Source organism: Bos grunniens, chromosome 3 (genome assembly GCF_055505025.1).
Source record: "Bos grunniens cultivar Pamir isolate PY7600 chromosome 3, Bosgru_T2T1.0, whole genome shotgun sequence".
NCBI classification, from domain to species: Eukaryota; Metazoa; Chordata; class Mammalia; order Artiodactyla; family Bovidae; genus Bos; species Bos grunniens.
This window is the reverse complement of record NC_141167.1, coordinates 94041363-94058423: the sequence shown is the minus strand read 5'-3', so window position 1 is coordinate 94058423 and position 17061 is coordinate 94041363. Positions and strand designations below refer to the sequence as shown.

The 17061-nt window shown below is 42.1% G+C and overlaps 1 protein-coding gene across 8 annotated transcripts in view; it reads right to left on the bottom strand.

Moving 5' to 3' along the window:
- SLC22A15 (solute carrier family 22 member 15) overlaps positions 1-15073 on the bottom strand; it is a 113632-nt gene extending 98559 nt beyond the window's left edge. For all 8 annotated transcript variants that reach the window (XR_015160768.1, XR_015160769.1, XR_015160767.1 and 5 more), the window contains exon 1: positions 11844-15073. Coding sequence is in view for 5 of the 8 variants with exons in the window: in XM_086392030.1 (XP_086248156.1) it covers positions 11844-11930 (87 nt within the window). In the remaining 3 variants the exon portion in view is untranslated. The remainder of the gene's footprint in view (positions 1-11843) is intronic.
- Between the last annotated feature and the right edge of the window lie 1988 nt (positions 15074-17061).

Genomic DNA, 17061 nt, shown 5'->3' with positions numbered 1-17061 from the left:
TTCTTCTGAAGTTTCAACAAATCACTCTGGACCACGGTGATGTCTCTTTTTTAATTAATTTATTTTTTAATTGAAGAATAATTGCTTTACAGAATTGTGTTGTTTTCTGCCAAACATCAACATGAATTAGCCACAGGTATATATATGTCTCCTCCTTTTTTAATGTCTAAAGCATTCAATGGTTCTATTACTTACTGCTGCTGCTAAGTCACTTCAGTCGTGTCTGACTCTGTGTGACCCCATAGACAGCAGCCCACCACGCTCCCCCGTCCCTGGGATTCTCCAGGCAACAACACTAGAGTGGGTTGCCATTTTCTTCTCCAAGGCATTAAAGTGAAAAGTGAAAGTGAAGTCACTCAGTCGTGTCCGACTCTGTGCGACCCCATGGACTGCAGCCTACCAGGCTCCTCTGTCCATGGGATTTTCCAGTCAAGAGTACTGGAGTGGGTTGCCATTGCCTTCTCCATTATTTACTCGGAAAATATTATTTTGCATCATTATTTAACAGTATAGATAGAATTACATTTTCCTTTGCTAATGATTGATCATCTTCTGAAGAGAAGAAACCCTGACTTGTATTTCTATATCCTTTTAAGAAAACCAACACACTACTGTGTGTCTAACAGTCTAAGATACATTTTGTTAATGAATTCCTTGCATAATGTGGCACAGAAAATGACAATGGGTTAAAAACCAGTAATTTTGGGACCAGCCAGTAATTAAGATTTTGGACACATATTTGATATGCATCTGCTTCACTCTCAATCTCCCAAATTAAATGGAAATGCCACCACCTGACCACCTGCCTTCTGTTACTATAGTTTACTTTTTAAAAAAATTTTAGTGAGCACCAACACTTCACAACACAGTGTATCATGAGCCTCGGGTGATCACAATGATGAATAAGAAACAGTTGTTTTCTTCTGAGCACATACATTCAGGTAAGGGCAACAAATATGCCCAAAAATATAAATACAAGGCACATTTAGCAAATGCTCTATTAGCCAGAGTAGAAATGAAATTAATGAGAGCATAAAAAAAGCAGATGTGAATTCTAACTCAGGGAATAAGAGAAAGGTTGCAACTGTGACATCTGGGCTAGGCAGGGAAAGACTGGGAGGGGTTTAGTCAAAACAAAACTCAAGGAAAGGGGATTCCCTGGTGGCTCAGGGGCAGAGAATCCACCTGCCAATGCAGGAGACATAGGTTCTATCCTTGATCCCAGAAGATCCACATGCCTCAGAGCAGCTAAGACCAAGTGCCCCAACTACTGAGCCTGTGCTCTAGAGCCGGGGAGCCACAACTAATGAGCCCACGTGCCGAAACCAGAGAAGAGCCCGAGCAGCAGTGAAGACCCAGCACAGCCAAAATTAAAATTAAAATTATTTTTTAAAAATCAGGGAAAGAATTCTTAAGCCAAAGAAGTCCAGTCAGAGCCAGGAAAATAAAGAACACATTCTTAGTGTTCTTTGAAGAAGTAGTACAGGGCAGGCTCAGCTTTTGCCAAACTCAGTCACCTGAGTAACCCCAGCTGCAAGAGTGCTGCATGCCCATTTCTGTTTTTTATTATTTACTTAATGGTCTGCTTTTAAACTGACTCAAATTTTTTTAACTTAAGTGAACTTACAGAGAAATAAAATTGTATATCAATACAAATATAATCATCCAGATGTAACTATAAACACCCTGTTACAATGTAAGTGTTAGCTGGAGTATTTTTATTTAAGGTAGGACACAAGAGATATTTTGGGGCAAGTTTTGGCCGGGAGGGGTGAAAGCAAGGGAGCATGCTCAGAAGGTTGGGGTCAGTGCTTTTGCTCCTCACAGCCACTGCCTCGTTTGGACCTGCTTCTGATCTATACTCCCCTGGACCCTCCTTCAGCTGCTCTGATTCCTGGGCCAGACGTGTGTTTAGCTCCATGATACCATTTGCTTCATCAAGGTTGCAGGCGGTGAGAATGACACTGATTCCAATCAATTCTGATGGGCTCCAGGCTGCCTTCCCTGCAGACGTCAAGCTCCAGCTTCAAACACCGAGACAACAGCCTTACAGAGACTGCCAAATCAGCTCCCACAACGGTATAAGGTCAAATCCTCAGAACAAATTATTCACTGACACATATATAATCGTATACATATATACAACACAGATACACACACATATACAAACATGTATCTCTATCTAGGAGTTCTGTTTCCTCTTTCTCTGGTTGAACTATGACCAACACAACCTTAGACAAACATGGCAAAATACAGGCATTTATTAAACCTGGAAGTAAGTATACGTGTGTTTGTGATATTATTCTCTGTATTTCATTTGAAATGTTTCATAATTTTTGAAAGTTTTTTTTAAAAAAATGAGTAATAGGGGAGTTCCCAGGTTGCCTAGTGGCTAAGATCCTAGGCTTTTACTGCTGTGGCCTGGGTTCAATATTCGATGGGAGACTGAGATCCTGCAAGCCACGTGGTATGGCCAAAAAAAAAAAAAGAAATAATAATTGCAATGATAAATGAATGATAAATAATAAATGAATAATAAATGCAATAAAAACAGAATAATATTGTTCAGTCCTAACTAGGTAATGTTTTTATACAAAGTCTGAACCTTCCTTAATTCTGGTTCAGTCCCTTTGTTAAAAGAGGTATTTGCTAATGTTTTGAGAAGTGCTAGCACTTTTTTCTTAAATAAACAAAAGGATTCAAGGATTCACAAGGAAGTACCCCTCTTATTTTATGCGTTAATGCTATTTAAAAACATTTCCATATACCACCTAAATCTACCATGCAGTCCATTCCTTGGGATGTCAGAGAATGCGGAAAGCTGGAAGATCAGAAATAAATGATGTGGTGGTTGCCAGGGCTTAGGAAGGAGAAATGGAAGGCAGAGTGCAAAGGATTTTTAAGGCAGTAGAAAGACTAAATATGATACTATAATAGTAGATACTTGTCATTATAAATTTGTCCAAGCTCATAGAATGTACAACACCAAGAGGGAACCCTAATGTAAACTGGAGACACTGGGTGACGATGTGTCAGCTTAGTTTCATCAGTTTTAACAAATGTACCATTCTGATGGGGGATGTTGACAATGGAGAAGGCTGTATATGTTCAGGTCTTCCCCTGTGGCTCAGACTGTAAAGAATCTGCCAGCAGTACAAGAGACCTGAGTTCAAACCCTGGGTTGGGAAGGCTCCTAGAGAAGGCAATAGCTATGGCAACCCACTCCAGTATTCTTGCCTGGAGATACAGGGGAAACCTTCGTACCTTCTGCTCAACTTTGCTGTGAACCTAACACTTCTCATTACTTTGCCAACAAAGGTCCATCTAGTCAAGGCTATGGTTTTTCCAGTGGTCATGTACGGATGTGACAGCTGGACTGTGAAGAAAGCTGAGTGCCGAAGAATTGATGCTTTTGAACTGTGGTGTTGGAGAAGACTCTTGAGAGTCCCTTGGACTGCAAGGAGATCCAACCAGTCTATCCTAAAGGAGATCAGTCCTGGGTGTTCTTTGGAAGGAATGATGCTAAAGCTGAAACTCCAGTACTTTGGCCACCTCATGTGGAGAGTTGACTCATTGGAAAAGACTCTGATGCTGGGAGGGATTGGGGGCAGGAGGAGCAGGGGACGACAGAGGATGAGATGGCTGGATGGCATCACTGACTTGATGGACGTGAGTCTGAGTGAACTCCGGGAGTTGGTGATGGACAGGGAGGCCTGGCGTGCTGCGATTCATGGGGTCGCAAAGAGTCGGACATGACTGAGCGACTGAACTGAACTGAACGCTTCTCTAAAAAATAAAGTCTACATAATACTATGCTAAAAAAAAAAAAAAGAAAGAAAGAGCTGATGTAGAATAATATAGAATCAAGAACAAAAGTGAGAGGATATCCCTGAAAAGAAGGCAGAGGTATGTTTTCCTCTTGGACACTGTGGAGAAACATAGACAAGAATAAAAAATTAATTCTGAAGTTAAAGGAAAGGATGCTTATGAAGTTTACGTTCGTAACCTCCATCTCATCCATCAAGCTGAGACAAAGAAGATCTGGGGGAAATGAGAGGAACCAAAACATCAGAAATTTGGGCTTAAAAAGAGTGATAAAACTGACTGGAAGAAGTGAAGGCCTGAGTCAAAGGATGACCAAAAAGTCATGAGTTTCAGAATACAGAAAAAGAGGAACCAACCAATCTACATTTGCAACAAAAGAGAACTGAATAAGCAAATTATGATATGGCCACACATTGGGACACCATGCTGCAGCCATTAAAAAATACGGAGTTGTTAATCTGTGAGTGCAGCAAGATATTTGCAATATTATTGACAGACAAAATCAGGTCAAGATAAAAACTTTTGCACAAAAGACAAATGTACATATTTATATAATACAAAGTTGGGAAGCTCATCTGTATGCCAAAGGGTGAGCATATTTTACTTCTGGGTGGCAGAAGTTCTGATAATTTTTATCCTATATTTTCTCTTTTTTCTACAGCCACCATATACTATTTGTTGAGCCCCATACAATTCCCATTAGTGCAGACGTTAGTTTCTGTTTAAGTGTTTGGTCAAGGAAATGAGAAAGGAGATTTCTGAGCTGTGTGTGTCTTTGGATTTGACGGCTCCTTCTTCTAAGGCAGCCGCCTCTAGCTGTGGGGATGAATCAAGCCAGTATTCTGACAATCCCAAAGTCAACACTAACACAATGCCAACTAATTGATAGGCGCAAGGCAACTTTAAGAGATTCTGACCTTGCAAAACAAATGAATTAAACTTTCACGATCCAGCCATTTCCAAGAGCACAAAGAAAACTGAGGGGTCGACGGCATGAGTTGACTCAGCCACCTCTCAGCGGTGTCACAGCCTTCAAGTCTAGTGTTTATACTGTCATAGTCACGTTGCCTGGCTTCATATTTTAAATGCTTTTCTGTGCTGTCTTAGAGTGTAACACCTTCTCTCATGGCGTGTAATCAATCAGCTGCGAGTAGCCCTGGCCAGCATGCTGCTGGGGGCTTGGGTGCTACAATGATGTCAGTTGCTTCCCAAGGCGCATCCTAGCTCTTGAGACCCTCCAGGCTCTAAGGAGCTCCCTTGGGAAGTTCCCCTGGAGAAGGGACAGGCTACCCACTCCAGTATTCTTGGGCTTCACTTGTGTCTCAGCTGGTAAAGAATCTTCCTGTAATGCAGGAGACCTGGGTTCAATCCATGGATTGAGAAGATACCCTGGAGAAGGGAAAGGCTGCCCACTCCAGTATTCTGGCCTGGAGAATGCCATGGACTGTATAGTCCATGGAGTAGCAAAGAGTCGGACACACGATTGAGCGACTTTCACTTTCACACCTTTTGGAGGCCTCCCGGTATCTCCATATCCTCCCCAAATGGAAACAGGAGGGTCTGATAATCTGCAGCTTCCTCTGCTTTACACCAGGGGGCAGTGTCTGTTTGTAGACAACAGTTTTCCTGAGATCATACTGGGGACAAGAGTAACTATGGTCTCCTTGACCTACCGGCACCCATTCACCTAAACTGATGGAAGGAACACCAGGCAAAGCTCCCCAGATTATCATCCAAGCTCTCAGCCATTGTCTCAAGGCAGACAGAACTAAATTTGAGGGTAAGTGTGGCATAAAACTGGCTCAGACAAGCAGAGATCTCTGGTAGATGGTCCCACATCTTAGGAGTCCTGACAAAAGCTCTAAGGCCACAGGTTCTCATCATGGCTGAACGCCAGGTGGTGGTGAGAATTCCTTGGGGCCTAAGGGACGGTCTTAGTGATTGCAGTCCAATAAGGTCTTCACTAAGGCTTATGATGTGGACTGTATCACTCACTTACGGTTGAGAGGTTAGAACCATAAGCTATCCACCTCCGTGACACCTCATGGAAAGGGAGTCTTCCTATGAATCTCCTGGGGAGAAGGGACATAAAGATAAATACTAGCAGGTAGGAGCCATGAGATGGGATAATGTTCTACACAAAGTTCAATAAAGCATCCCGAACAAAACCCACTCTTCCTCCTGAGTATTTACTTTTTGCTCAGTTGCTTTAGTCACATCAGACTATGTTGTGACCCTATGGACTGTAACCCACCAGGCTCCTCTGTCCATGGGATTCTCTAGGTAAGAATACCGGAGTGGGTTGCCATGCCCTCCCCCAAAGGTTCTTCCTGACTCAGGGATCGAACTCGGGTCTCCTGCACTGCACGCAGACTCTTTTACCACTGAGCCACAGGGGAAGCCCCACTCCTGAGTAGTAAATGACCACAACTCACAGTCATAATGGGTTAAAGGAAGAGCAATGAAAGTGAATTGTTATTCTCATATTGTAGCATCCTCTCCAAGGTATGCAGATCTTCTTTTACCATTTTAATTTAAAAAAAAAAATTTTAACACAGAAAAGTGGAACAAATAAAAATGATTCATGAACCCACCACCACAACAAACTAGTGGCAGTTTATCATATTTGTCTTAGATTCTAACAACACAATATTACAGATACAGAGGAAATCTCCTTTGTATCCATCCCTTCTCACATCCCCTCCCTTCCTTCCCAAGAGGGAGGGAATTGTGTGTCAATCTACTTCATGTTTATGCTTCTACATTGTTCATATACGTTCATAAGCCACGTAAGTATTGTTTCCTAATTTTTAAAAATTTGTTATGAGAGTATGTTTCACATTGTATATATCACACTGTTTTTTTTTCATTTCACATTGTGTTTTAATAGATTCATCCATGTGGCCGTGTGTAGACCTAGTGTGTTCATGTTAACTGTTTTATTCTATCAAATTTATATTACATTTTAATTATCCAGTTCCTTTTGGGGAATCATTTAGAAAGAAAAGAAAGAAAGTGAAGTCGTTCAGTCATGTCCAATTCTTTGCAACCCCCGTAGCCTACCAGGCTCCTCCGTCCATGGGATTCTTCAGGCAAGAATACTGGACTGGGTTGCCATTTCCTTCTCCAGGGGATCTTCCCAACCGAGGGACTGAAGCCGGGTCTCATGCATTGCAGGCAGATGCTCTACCCTCTGAACCACCAACCATTTAGGTGGTTACTAGTTTTTATCATGACAAATAGTGCTGTAATAAACATCCTACACGTATCTGCTTATGCAGAAGCTCAAGAGATATTATCACACATACACCAAGGAGTCCAATGCTGGTTGTAATTTTACTAGACAGTGCCAAATTGTTCTCTAAGTGGGATACTTTCTACTTCTCATTTTCATCACGCTTGTATTGTTAGATTATTAAATGTTTGCTAACCTAATAAGTGTGAAATCATATTTCATAGTTATTTTAATATGCCTGTCCCAGATGACCACTGAAGGTAGACATCTTTTTATGTGTTGACTATTATAGTTTCCTCTTCTGCAAAATATCTGTTCTATCATTCCACTTTCTAAAGCACCATGAAAAGATATTTATTGCATGAACAATATGAAAATACTGGCAGTTTTAGGAGCTGAAAAGTATTGTTGAGGTTATTAAGAGTTTATATAAAAATAATGCACTCCGAAACACCAGAGTACTGTATCTCAAGCTGAGGTTCACAGCAGCATCTCAATTCTGCAGGTGAAATGAAGGCTTATTACAGGTTACATGTTCCTGTTAATTAATGGGTGTTTTAAATTCTGTGCAAATTATACCACAACCTACGATTCATAATCCTGAGCAAAATGAGGGAGCTGAAATCTCTGACTCGGAACAAAGGAGTAGGGTCCTTTTCCACTTTATGTCCAAAGGGATCGAGAAGCAAAGATCTGTATTCCAACTTTCCTCCAAACGGTCTGGCAAATAAGCGCACACAAACACAAATACAAAACAGTGATGACAGCATCAATTTTGAATCACGACTAGAAAATAGAGATGGTAATAAATAGAATTATTCATATATTAATATTACAAATATTTACCTCCTGCCCAAAGGAGGGCAAGGCTTCCTACATGGCACAGTGGTAAAGAATCCAGCTGCCAATACAGGAGATGTAAGAGACGCAGCTTGGGGTGGGAAGATCTCCTGGAGTAGGAAACGGCAACCCACTCAAGTACTCTTGCCGGGAAAATCCCGTGCACAGAGGAGCCTGGCGTGTTACAGTCTATGGGGTCACAAGGACTTGGACACGACTGAGCGTACACAAAGGAGGGTATGTATATTTCGGGGGTGGGTAAGAATTTTTCTAACTAAAAAATTAGAAATCTTATTGCTTGTTTATAACATGACTAGTTTCACAGAAGGCAATTTTTCTCCTCTAGATTTCTGCTAATGAAAATGTGGGCTTCCCCGATGGTTCAGAGGGTAAAGATTCCATCTGCAAGGCAGGAGACACTAAAACCAAGCATCCTTATTATCAGGGCATGTGATCCCATCATGATGATAAGAACTCTACAAAACCTGCATTTATTCTCTATGTATCAGATAGTTGACCACTATGGGGATTCCAAAGATTGTGTTTGCAAAGCAAGGGAAGGTAGGTCTCCTAGCCAAAGGAAATTGGATATTGAGAAAATGTTTGAGGAGTTACATGATGGTATCTACAATCTAAGAAAACAGTTAACCTAAAGACCTTTAGATGTGGCTTATAATTTGGTTTTGTCCTCTCAGTTGTAACTTGGATGTGTTTGAAGTACAGGGAGTTGTTTTTTTTTTTAATGATCCTAGAAAGAAGAAAATGCAAAAGGGTCTGTAAGGTTTCCATCTTTGTCCCTCTAGCTTGGTGTTTCTTGGATGAAGCTGGTCATCACCAAACCACAGACACAGAAAAGGCTCCTGCTGAGGCAGTCCCCACCCCCCTCCGCCACAGTCCCTCTCCCTGGCAGTCCACAATGTGCAGTCTTAATGTGCAGGACTCCCCGTCTCGGGCAGGGCTGCTAAACCATTGGTCTGTACCCTCGCTGAGCACTGGGAAGACAAGGGCTTCAGTTTTAAAAGCAGACAAGCCATCAACCTCCTTCCATTAAAGCCAATCAACTCTAAAAATGGCTTTTTCCTTTGGTAGAGAAAGCGACCCCCACATGAATGATGAAAGCATCACATTACAACTGTGTTATGGGGCTCTCCAGTTCTCACACTCTGCAGGCCAGCTCCCCTAGCCCAAATCATCAAGTCTACCAAGTAGACTTGGTAGAATGGGCTCTGGGGAGCTCCATTCTCATATCCAGGATAGCTGTGAGTGACCCTAGGACCATTTGGATGATATAGCTCTATGGGGTAGTTAAGTCCTCACAAACAGGTAACAGCTGTGAATAATTCACTTCTGCTTGGATGGGCATCTAATATCTTTTGGGATCAGCACAGCTACCAGGTACCTTCCCAGCCCATACCCACAAGATAAACAGTTACTCATGCCTAATGCTCTAAGAGCTAGTTCTTCTATGATGAATGCTGACCACATAACAAGTAGGGTTCAATGAACGGTCATGGGCTTAGATCACTCTGGTACTAAACTCTAACCACCTGGGTCAACCATTAAAAAAAAGGTTAAAGTGAAGCTGCTCAGTTGTGTCTGACTCTGCAACCCCCATGGACTGTGGCCTGCAAGGCTCCTCTGTCTATGGGTTTTTCCAGGCAAGAATACTGGAGTGGGTTGCTATTTCGTTCTCCAGGGGATCTTCTCGACCCAGGGATCAAATCCAGGTCTCCTGCATTGCAGGCAGACTCTTTACCGTCTGAGCCACCAGGGAATCCCCCCAAAAAAGGTAAGTGGTGGAAATTTAACAGGTCCTGAACACAGGAATAGTGGCCTTTTTAGTGCCACACTCCACTCAAGACAAAGTTATTCAAGGTCACTGAATACCTGGCCAGTCAGGTGAGAAGATAATGACATTGGAGGTAGAGTGCAGGGATGGGGAGGTAAGGTTACTCAGAGAGGGACTCCTGTTCCTGAAATTCTTGGTTAGAATAGGAAAAGAATTTTCTCAAAGAGAAAATATTATACTGGGTTTTCCCGTAAGATGTTATGAAAAACCTGAACAAGCTTTTTGGCCAACCCAATAAGCACCCATCAGGCATCATGCTTACAATTCTGTTTTTGGCATTAAATACTCTTTTATGATTTAGCACAAACACTTTTTCTCCACAGTAAACTGCATTTAAAGCTAAAACAACACACTTAAAGGAACTTCAGAAAATTGCATATTTGTGAACTGAGAACTTGTTTTGCTAGAGAAAGAACTGACCTAATCTATGAGTGCATCATTTAGATGGTTCTACTGCCAGATGATGAAATCAACTGAACTTTCAAACTTTTTAGTGGAAAAGAGAATCACTTAGTCAATCCTCACCTCTAACCCTCCCAATCTTCCTGCTGAGCAGTTGACTTATGCAAGGTTTAAGCAACTGGTGGACTGGTACTTATATCCATGACCACCCTGTCCCTTACCTCAGAATAACTAATTCAATTAACCATCACAGGTTAATTGTAATTATTTAACTTCCTGCCTTCTGTGGGAGACATGAAAGAAGAGGGTTCAATCTCTGGGTAGGGAAGATGCCCTGGAGGAGGGCATGGGAACCCACTCCAGTATTCTTGCCAGGAAAATCTCATGGACAGAGGTGTCTGGCGGGCTACAGTTCATGGGGGTCGCAAAGACTGGGACGCGACTGAAGCAACTTAGCACACACTGCTTCACCCCAAGGCCACAAGAATGCAAACTTCACAGGAAAGAGATTTCGGTTTATAAACATTGCAGCCCCTGCTAAGCATACAGTGGGCACTCACTATATGCTGAATAAAGGAAAAACTAAAATGGCCAACTCATAGTAGATACTAAAAAGGATCTATGAATAAAATGCCACTAGAATAAAAGTAGTGATTAATGTCAAAAGGGCCATTTAAAAAAGAAAAGGAAGAGTAACTTTTGCATGGCAAAGTGTATTTGTAGTGACCTTGAGCATACAGAACTCACATTTCTAGGATGGGGTGTGCAGGCAGTTTGGGAGAATTCTGTACCACGAAGAACTGATTCCCTTTTACACCACCCATTGTAGATGGTACTATGGACTTAAAATAGTGTCAAGCCCAAAGTGGCTCTGGGCAGAATGACCCAGCAGAACTTAAACCAGAAAGAAACCAGAAGCATTGAAAGCCCCTGGAACAGGAGTGAGTGAAGTCGCTCAGTCGCGTCCGACTCTTTGTGACCCCATGGACAGTAGCCTACCAGGCTCTACCGTCCATGGGATTTTCCAGGCAGGAACACTGGAGTGGGTTAGCCATTTCCTTTTCCAGGGAATCTTCCCAACCCAGGGATCGAACCCGGGTCTCCTGCATTGCAGACAGACGCTTTACCATCTGAGCCACCAGGGAAGCCGCCTCAAGTCAAGGAAAAGATAGTAAGTCGACACCAGAGCGGATGGGCCCTTTGGTCAGTGGGTGACCAGGGCCCTCTCTGTTTAAGATTTCAAGGGGACAGCGCCACAGGTTAGAAATTCCCTTTCCGTAGTCACAGAGTATTCCAGCTAACAAGGGGATTTTGCATCTCTTACTAACCAGCTCCCCAGATAAAGTATTCATTCTCCACACATTCCTTCCCTGCTCCAGGTGAGGGGAGCAGGGCGCCTATGGGGCGAGGATCCGAGGCTTGGGCGGGGACAAAGCTTGACAGGCCGGCCAGCGACCTTGGCTCTCCCTGGCGCAGGCCAAAGCGTGGCGCCTAGCCCAACGCCGTCCTCGCGCGAGGTGGAGGTGGAGGCGGGGGAGGCTCGCCACACCTGGGGGTTTGCAGAGCCTTGGCATCTGGGCCGGGCTTTGGGGAATCGCGGGGCTGGGCGGGGGGGGGGGGGGGGGTGCGGTATGCCTCGCCCCAAGCTGGGTGGCCAGGAAGAGGCAGCGGTGGGAGCTGCAGGAGACTCACCTGCAGCAGCACGGCCAGCAGGAAGCACAGGTACATCTGGTAGATGCCCATCTCGCCCACCGTCTGGAACGCCTCCTCCACCTCCATGGCGGGCCGAGCGTTCGGCCCCGGCCCCGCACCCAGCTGGAGCCCGGCCGCGGCCCCGGCCCGCCCTCCGCTACCCCCGCTCCGGCGCGGCCCGGCGTGGCCCTCCCCGGCCGGCCCGGTGCGCCAGGCATCCGCCTGGCCCAGCCAGAGAGGAGCGGCGAGAGAGCGCGGGCAGGGCGGGGCGCGCGGGCGGCGCGTTGGCGCGGGCGGGGCCGAGGGCCGCGTGAGCTGGCGAGTCTGGGGCGGGATGCCGGGTTCCCCGGGCCTCTAGGCTTTCTGTTAAAGATTTCCTTCTGAGAGGGTGGGTTAAAACGGAGCTTAAAGCGGCTTAAAATGAGAGAAAAGAGGAAGTGGGTTCCGGTGTAGGCATCCTCTCTGATGGAGAAATAAGGCGAAGGGCAGCCTCCTCGTCTAAGCCACGGCCTGCCCGCCCCCCGCTTCAGGGGCTGTGGGGCGCAATGACGGTTGGGAGACCCGGTGCCCGCTGGTAAAATTTGTCCTTTTGTACAAATCGTTTAAATACAGGAAGTGGAAATGGGTTCTAGATCCTTCGGAGAAGAGTGCTGTTTAACATTTCTTTCCTCCTGCTCCCTGCTTGCTATGTGGTCAGGCCACAGGTAACCAAATTCTTGCAAAAGCCTGAGATACATTTGGTTATGTAAATAGGCACGAAGTAAAAAATATGAAAGGTTAATTTGTGGGACAGGACGTGATGGCTGCTAAAATGTTTGAAGGATAAACAGCAGTTTGAAAGGCTGGCAATTGAGAAAAATGCAGCAGGACCTAGAGACACCGGTCACCTGGTTTAAGTCCCCTCATTTCTCCACCTCCCTAGGTTGGTTTTAACAACTGCATAGTATTCCACTCTGCAGGCCATGCCACCCAATACGATATTGAACAGAAAAGGTGACTAGCAATGCTTTACCTAGAATTTTACACATAAAGAGAGTGACATAGGCCTATAATTTTCTTGTTACTGTTCTTGTCTAGGTTTGGCTGGAAGATTATCGTAGCCTAATAAAATGAGTTGCAGGTGTTTGGTAAAACTTCAAGCCATCTAGGCTTGTTTTGCAGGGGGAGCCTCTTTATTACAGAGATGGATAAAGATACGTAGAGATTTTTGTCACATATGTTTTGGACTTTTGTTTTTGAATCACTTTTAGTTTATTCTAGAAGTGTTACTGTTTTATCCACTTTTTCTATTGTTTTTGGAATAAACTTGTTCATCTTGTTTTCATAGGGTTTTTAATTATGCTCTAGCTGTTTTTATGCCTTGTTTTTTTATTACTCTTTTTTATTGTCCTTTTCTTATGGGTCTTGCTAGAAGTTTGTCTACTGTATTATTTTCTGAAGAACCAGTTTTTATTTTGTGATTTTTTAAAAATTTGTCTTTGTTTTCTGTTTTATGGGTTATATGAATTATTTTTGTTTCTTATTTTTGCTAGTCTATAATTCTTTTACTACCTATGTGACTTGAAAGTTTAGCTTTTTGCTTTCAATTTTCCTTTTATAGGAATAATTATACATAAGACTTATGCATTTCTCTCTCGGTGCTACTTTGCTCTATCCCATAACTTTGTCGGGTGGTGCTTACATTGTCTTTAGTTTTAAATATTCCATGACATTGTAATGTCCCCTCTCTAACCAATGAGCTGTTTGTTAGTTCATATTTCTTTAGTTTCCAATTAAAGGTTGTTGCTCTTTTTTAACTATCTTTTTATTGTTGATTACTAATTTAAGTGCTTTGTGTATGAAGATGATCTGAAATCTTGGAAATCATTTGAATTTTCTTGTGACCTAGAGATTATCATTTTTGAGTTTTTATCAAGTTGTCTTTTTATTTGTGAAAGTTTGTAAAAGTACCAATTGAATCATTCCTCTTAAATCATGATAAAATACCTCTTTTTACTTTTAATGCTTTTTGTCTTAAGTTTTGTTTTGTTTAGTGTTAATATTGCTGTGTCAGGTTTTTGTTGTTGTTATTTTCCTTGTAATCCCTTTATTTATCTCATATTTTCAGTTTTGTTATATTCTAGACATGTTTATTAAAGGAAAGCTTTTTAAATTTGTTTGTTTATACAATTTTGTAATCTTGGTCTTTTAACAGGTAAATTAAATCAATGTATATTTATTGTGAATGATATATTTGGAGTCATTTCTACTATTTCCTGTTTTATGTTTACCATCTTCTTTCTTTTTACTTCCTGGCCATCTATTGGAGTCTTAAAGACGTTTTTATATGATCCTTCTCTCTTTCTGCTACTTTTGGGAGCTACAGATTGCACAGTTATTATTTTAGTAGTTACTCAACATTTTAACATCTACAGAACTGAACTACTGTTCTACCATGTTGATAGTTACTTAATATATCTATTCTCTTTTTAAACTACCCGAGATTCCAAGAATGCTTTATCTGAGAAAACATAGGAGACATAAAATGTTATATTTTGGAAAACTTTGTTAGGTGACTCAATAAGTGACTATTGTGGTGCCAAAACACTGATAAAGAAGACTAATGTGAAGTGTTTGTGTTTTAATTAAAATTAAAAAAAAAAAAAAAAACCCTTCTATTGTTAAGGAAAATTATCCTGCATTTAGAAATAATAAGAAAGCAAGAAGAGGACTATATGTCCTTTCAATGTAGTAATGAAGCAGTATTCAACAAGCCCACCCCCAGAATTATTTAATTATTTAATTCAGTAGGAAAATTTACCTGTATTTGACCTGGCTATTTACTATGAATTTGACTCTCTGTAACCCTATGGACTGTAGCCCACCAGGCTCCTCTGTCCATGGGATTTACCAGGCAAGAATACTGGAGTGGGTTGCCATTTCCTTCTCCAAGATACTGTGCAGTTACATGTAAATTTGTAGATTTTTGTTTGGTAGAGATGTAAATAATTATGTCTAATAGGAAAGATAATAATTATTATTTCATTGCCCTGTAAAACATTCAGTCCAGTTCAGTTCAGTTCAGTCGCTCAGTCGTGTCCAACTCTTTGCGACCCCATGAATCGCAGCACGCCAGGCCTCTCTGTCCATCACCAACTTCTGGAGTTCACTCAGATTCACATCCATCAAGTTAGTGATGCCATCCAGCCATCTTATCCTCTGTCGTCCCCTTCTCCTGCCCCCAATCCCTCCCAGCATCAGAGTCTTTTCCAATGAGTCAACTCTCCACATGAGGAGGCCAAAGTATTGGAGTTACAGCTTTAGCATCATTCCCTCCAAAGAAATCCCCAGGGTGATCTCCTTCAGAATGGACTGGTTGGATCTCCTTGCAGTCCAAGGGACTCTCAAGAATCTTCTCCAACACCATAGTTCAAAAGCATAAATTCTTCAGTGCTCAGCTTTCTTCACAGTCCAACTCTCACATCCATACATGATCACTGGAAAAACCATAGCCTTGACTAAACAGACCTTTGTTGGCAAACTAATGTCTCTGCTTTTCAATATGCTATCTAAGTTGGTCATAACTTTTCTTCCAAGGAGTAAAACATTAACTTGTTTTATATCTAACCTAGCAATCTTTTTTCCCCCCTAGAAGTAACCAGTTTTTCAAATGCTCTTGGAACCAGCTTTACCATCCTACCTGTTCTTTCATCAGTTAAAATCATTGACAAGGGTTCATTCTATGTAGGTACAAGAGTCATATTTTTAACTTTTGAAATTTTCCTTTGAGATTATGATGTGTGGGAATGAAAAATTATAAATCAATATTTATGATACATAGCTAAATTAAATTGTTAACTAAAAATTGGGTTATTTCATCTTAATTAAATTTTATATATTTTAAATGAGTCAGAAACTTTTCTATATATTCAGTGTTAATTCACATTATATTGGAACATATATGCTAAAAGCAATTGGTTATTGTGAGGACAGAAGATACAATCTAGGGAGTGTCAGAAATGAGGTCTGTGGGTTGATAGAGACCAGGTATGCAGTACTAAAGAGCTTTATTTAACCTTTTCCTACAGGTAATGGGCACCACTGAAGTGTTTTTTAAGGTTGAGTGGTGTGATTTTTAAAAGATGATTTGGCAGCAGTGGAAAATGCACAGAACACCAGTGGAGACACTGTAGTAATGGCCCAGGGACTTCCCTGGTGGCTCAGCGGTAAAGAATCTTCCTGCAATGCAGGAGACACAGGAGATGTGGGATCGATTCCTGGATTGGGAAGATCTCCTGGAGGAGGGCATGGCAACCCACTCCAGTAGTCTTGCCTGGAGAATCACACGGACAGAGGAGCCTTGTGGGCTACAGTCCGTGGGGTCACAATGAGTCAGACACGACTGAAGCCATTTAACACACATGCAGTAAAGCCCAGGCAGGACCCAGTGATAATAGTGATTGAGAAATGAAGTCAAACTTATGGTAAAATCTGCAAAAATTGATAGTCATTCATTTTGCAGACTCGTAAGAGAGGAATCAGCAATGATTCTTATGTTTTTGAAGTCAATAACTGGGGAAATGGAAGTAGTAGTATTAACTGAGGTAGGGAAAACAGAAGGTGGAGTAGGACGGAGGTGATAGGTCTAGAGGCCTCAGACAAATGGTGGGGCCAAGAGGCATTGCTCGTTTAAATGGCCATTGCCCCTTTAAGATCCTGCCCTTCCCCCGCATTAACCCACCAAGGCCCCTGCTGGATTTCCTTGCCCTAATTTACAGTCTGTGCCAGAGCTTCTGAGCATGCGCTGAAGGAAGAGCTGGCCTAATTAAGGCTCTCCTGAGGCTCAAGGTATTGCATCTGTGGCTCTTAGCAAAGAGTTCCATTTTGAGAGCATATTTTCCCCATCTGACCATTCTTTACTCATTTTTCTTTTTCTCAAGTTCTTTTCTACCATAATTTAATATAGTACCTGTATTTCCTTTTATAACTCAGAAGTAATGAACATCTGGGGTTTTTTGAATAATAAAAAATTAAAATAATATTTAAAATACTGTGTGTATCAAATATACACTTGTTGGGATGTGAGGAAGAAAGGTAACTTATCTGGTAAATTACAGAAAGCCTTGAAGCAAATATATCCAGATATTATTATCTTCTTTCTTTTGTTACACTTCACCACTGTGTCATGCCTTTTGCTTCTTTGGTAATTTGATGTCCCAGAAGACTACTAAAATTTGCT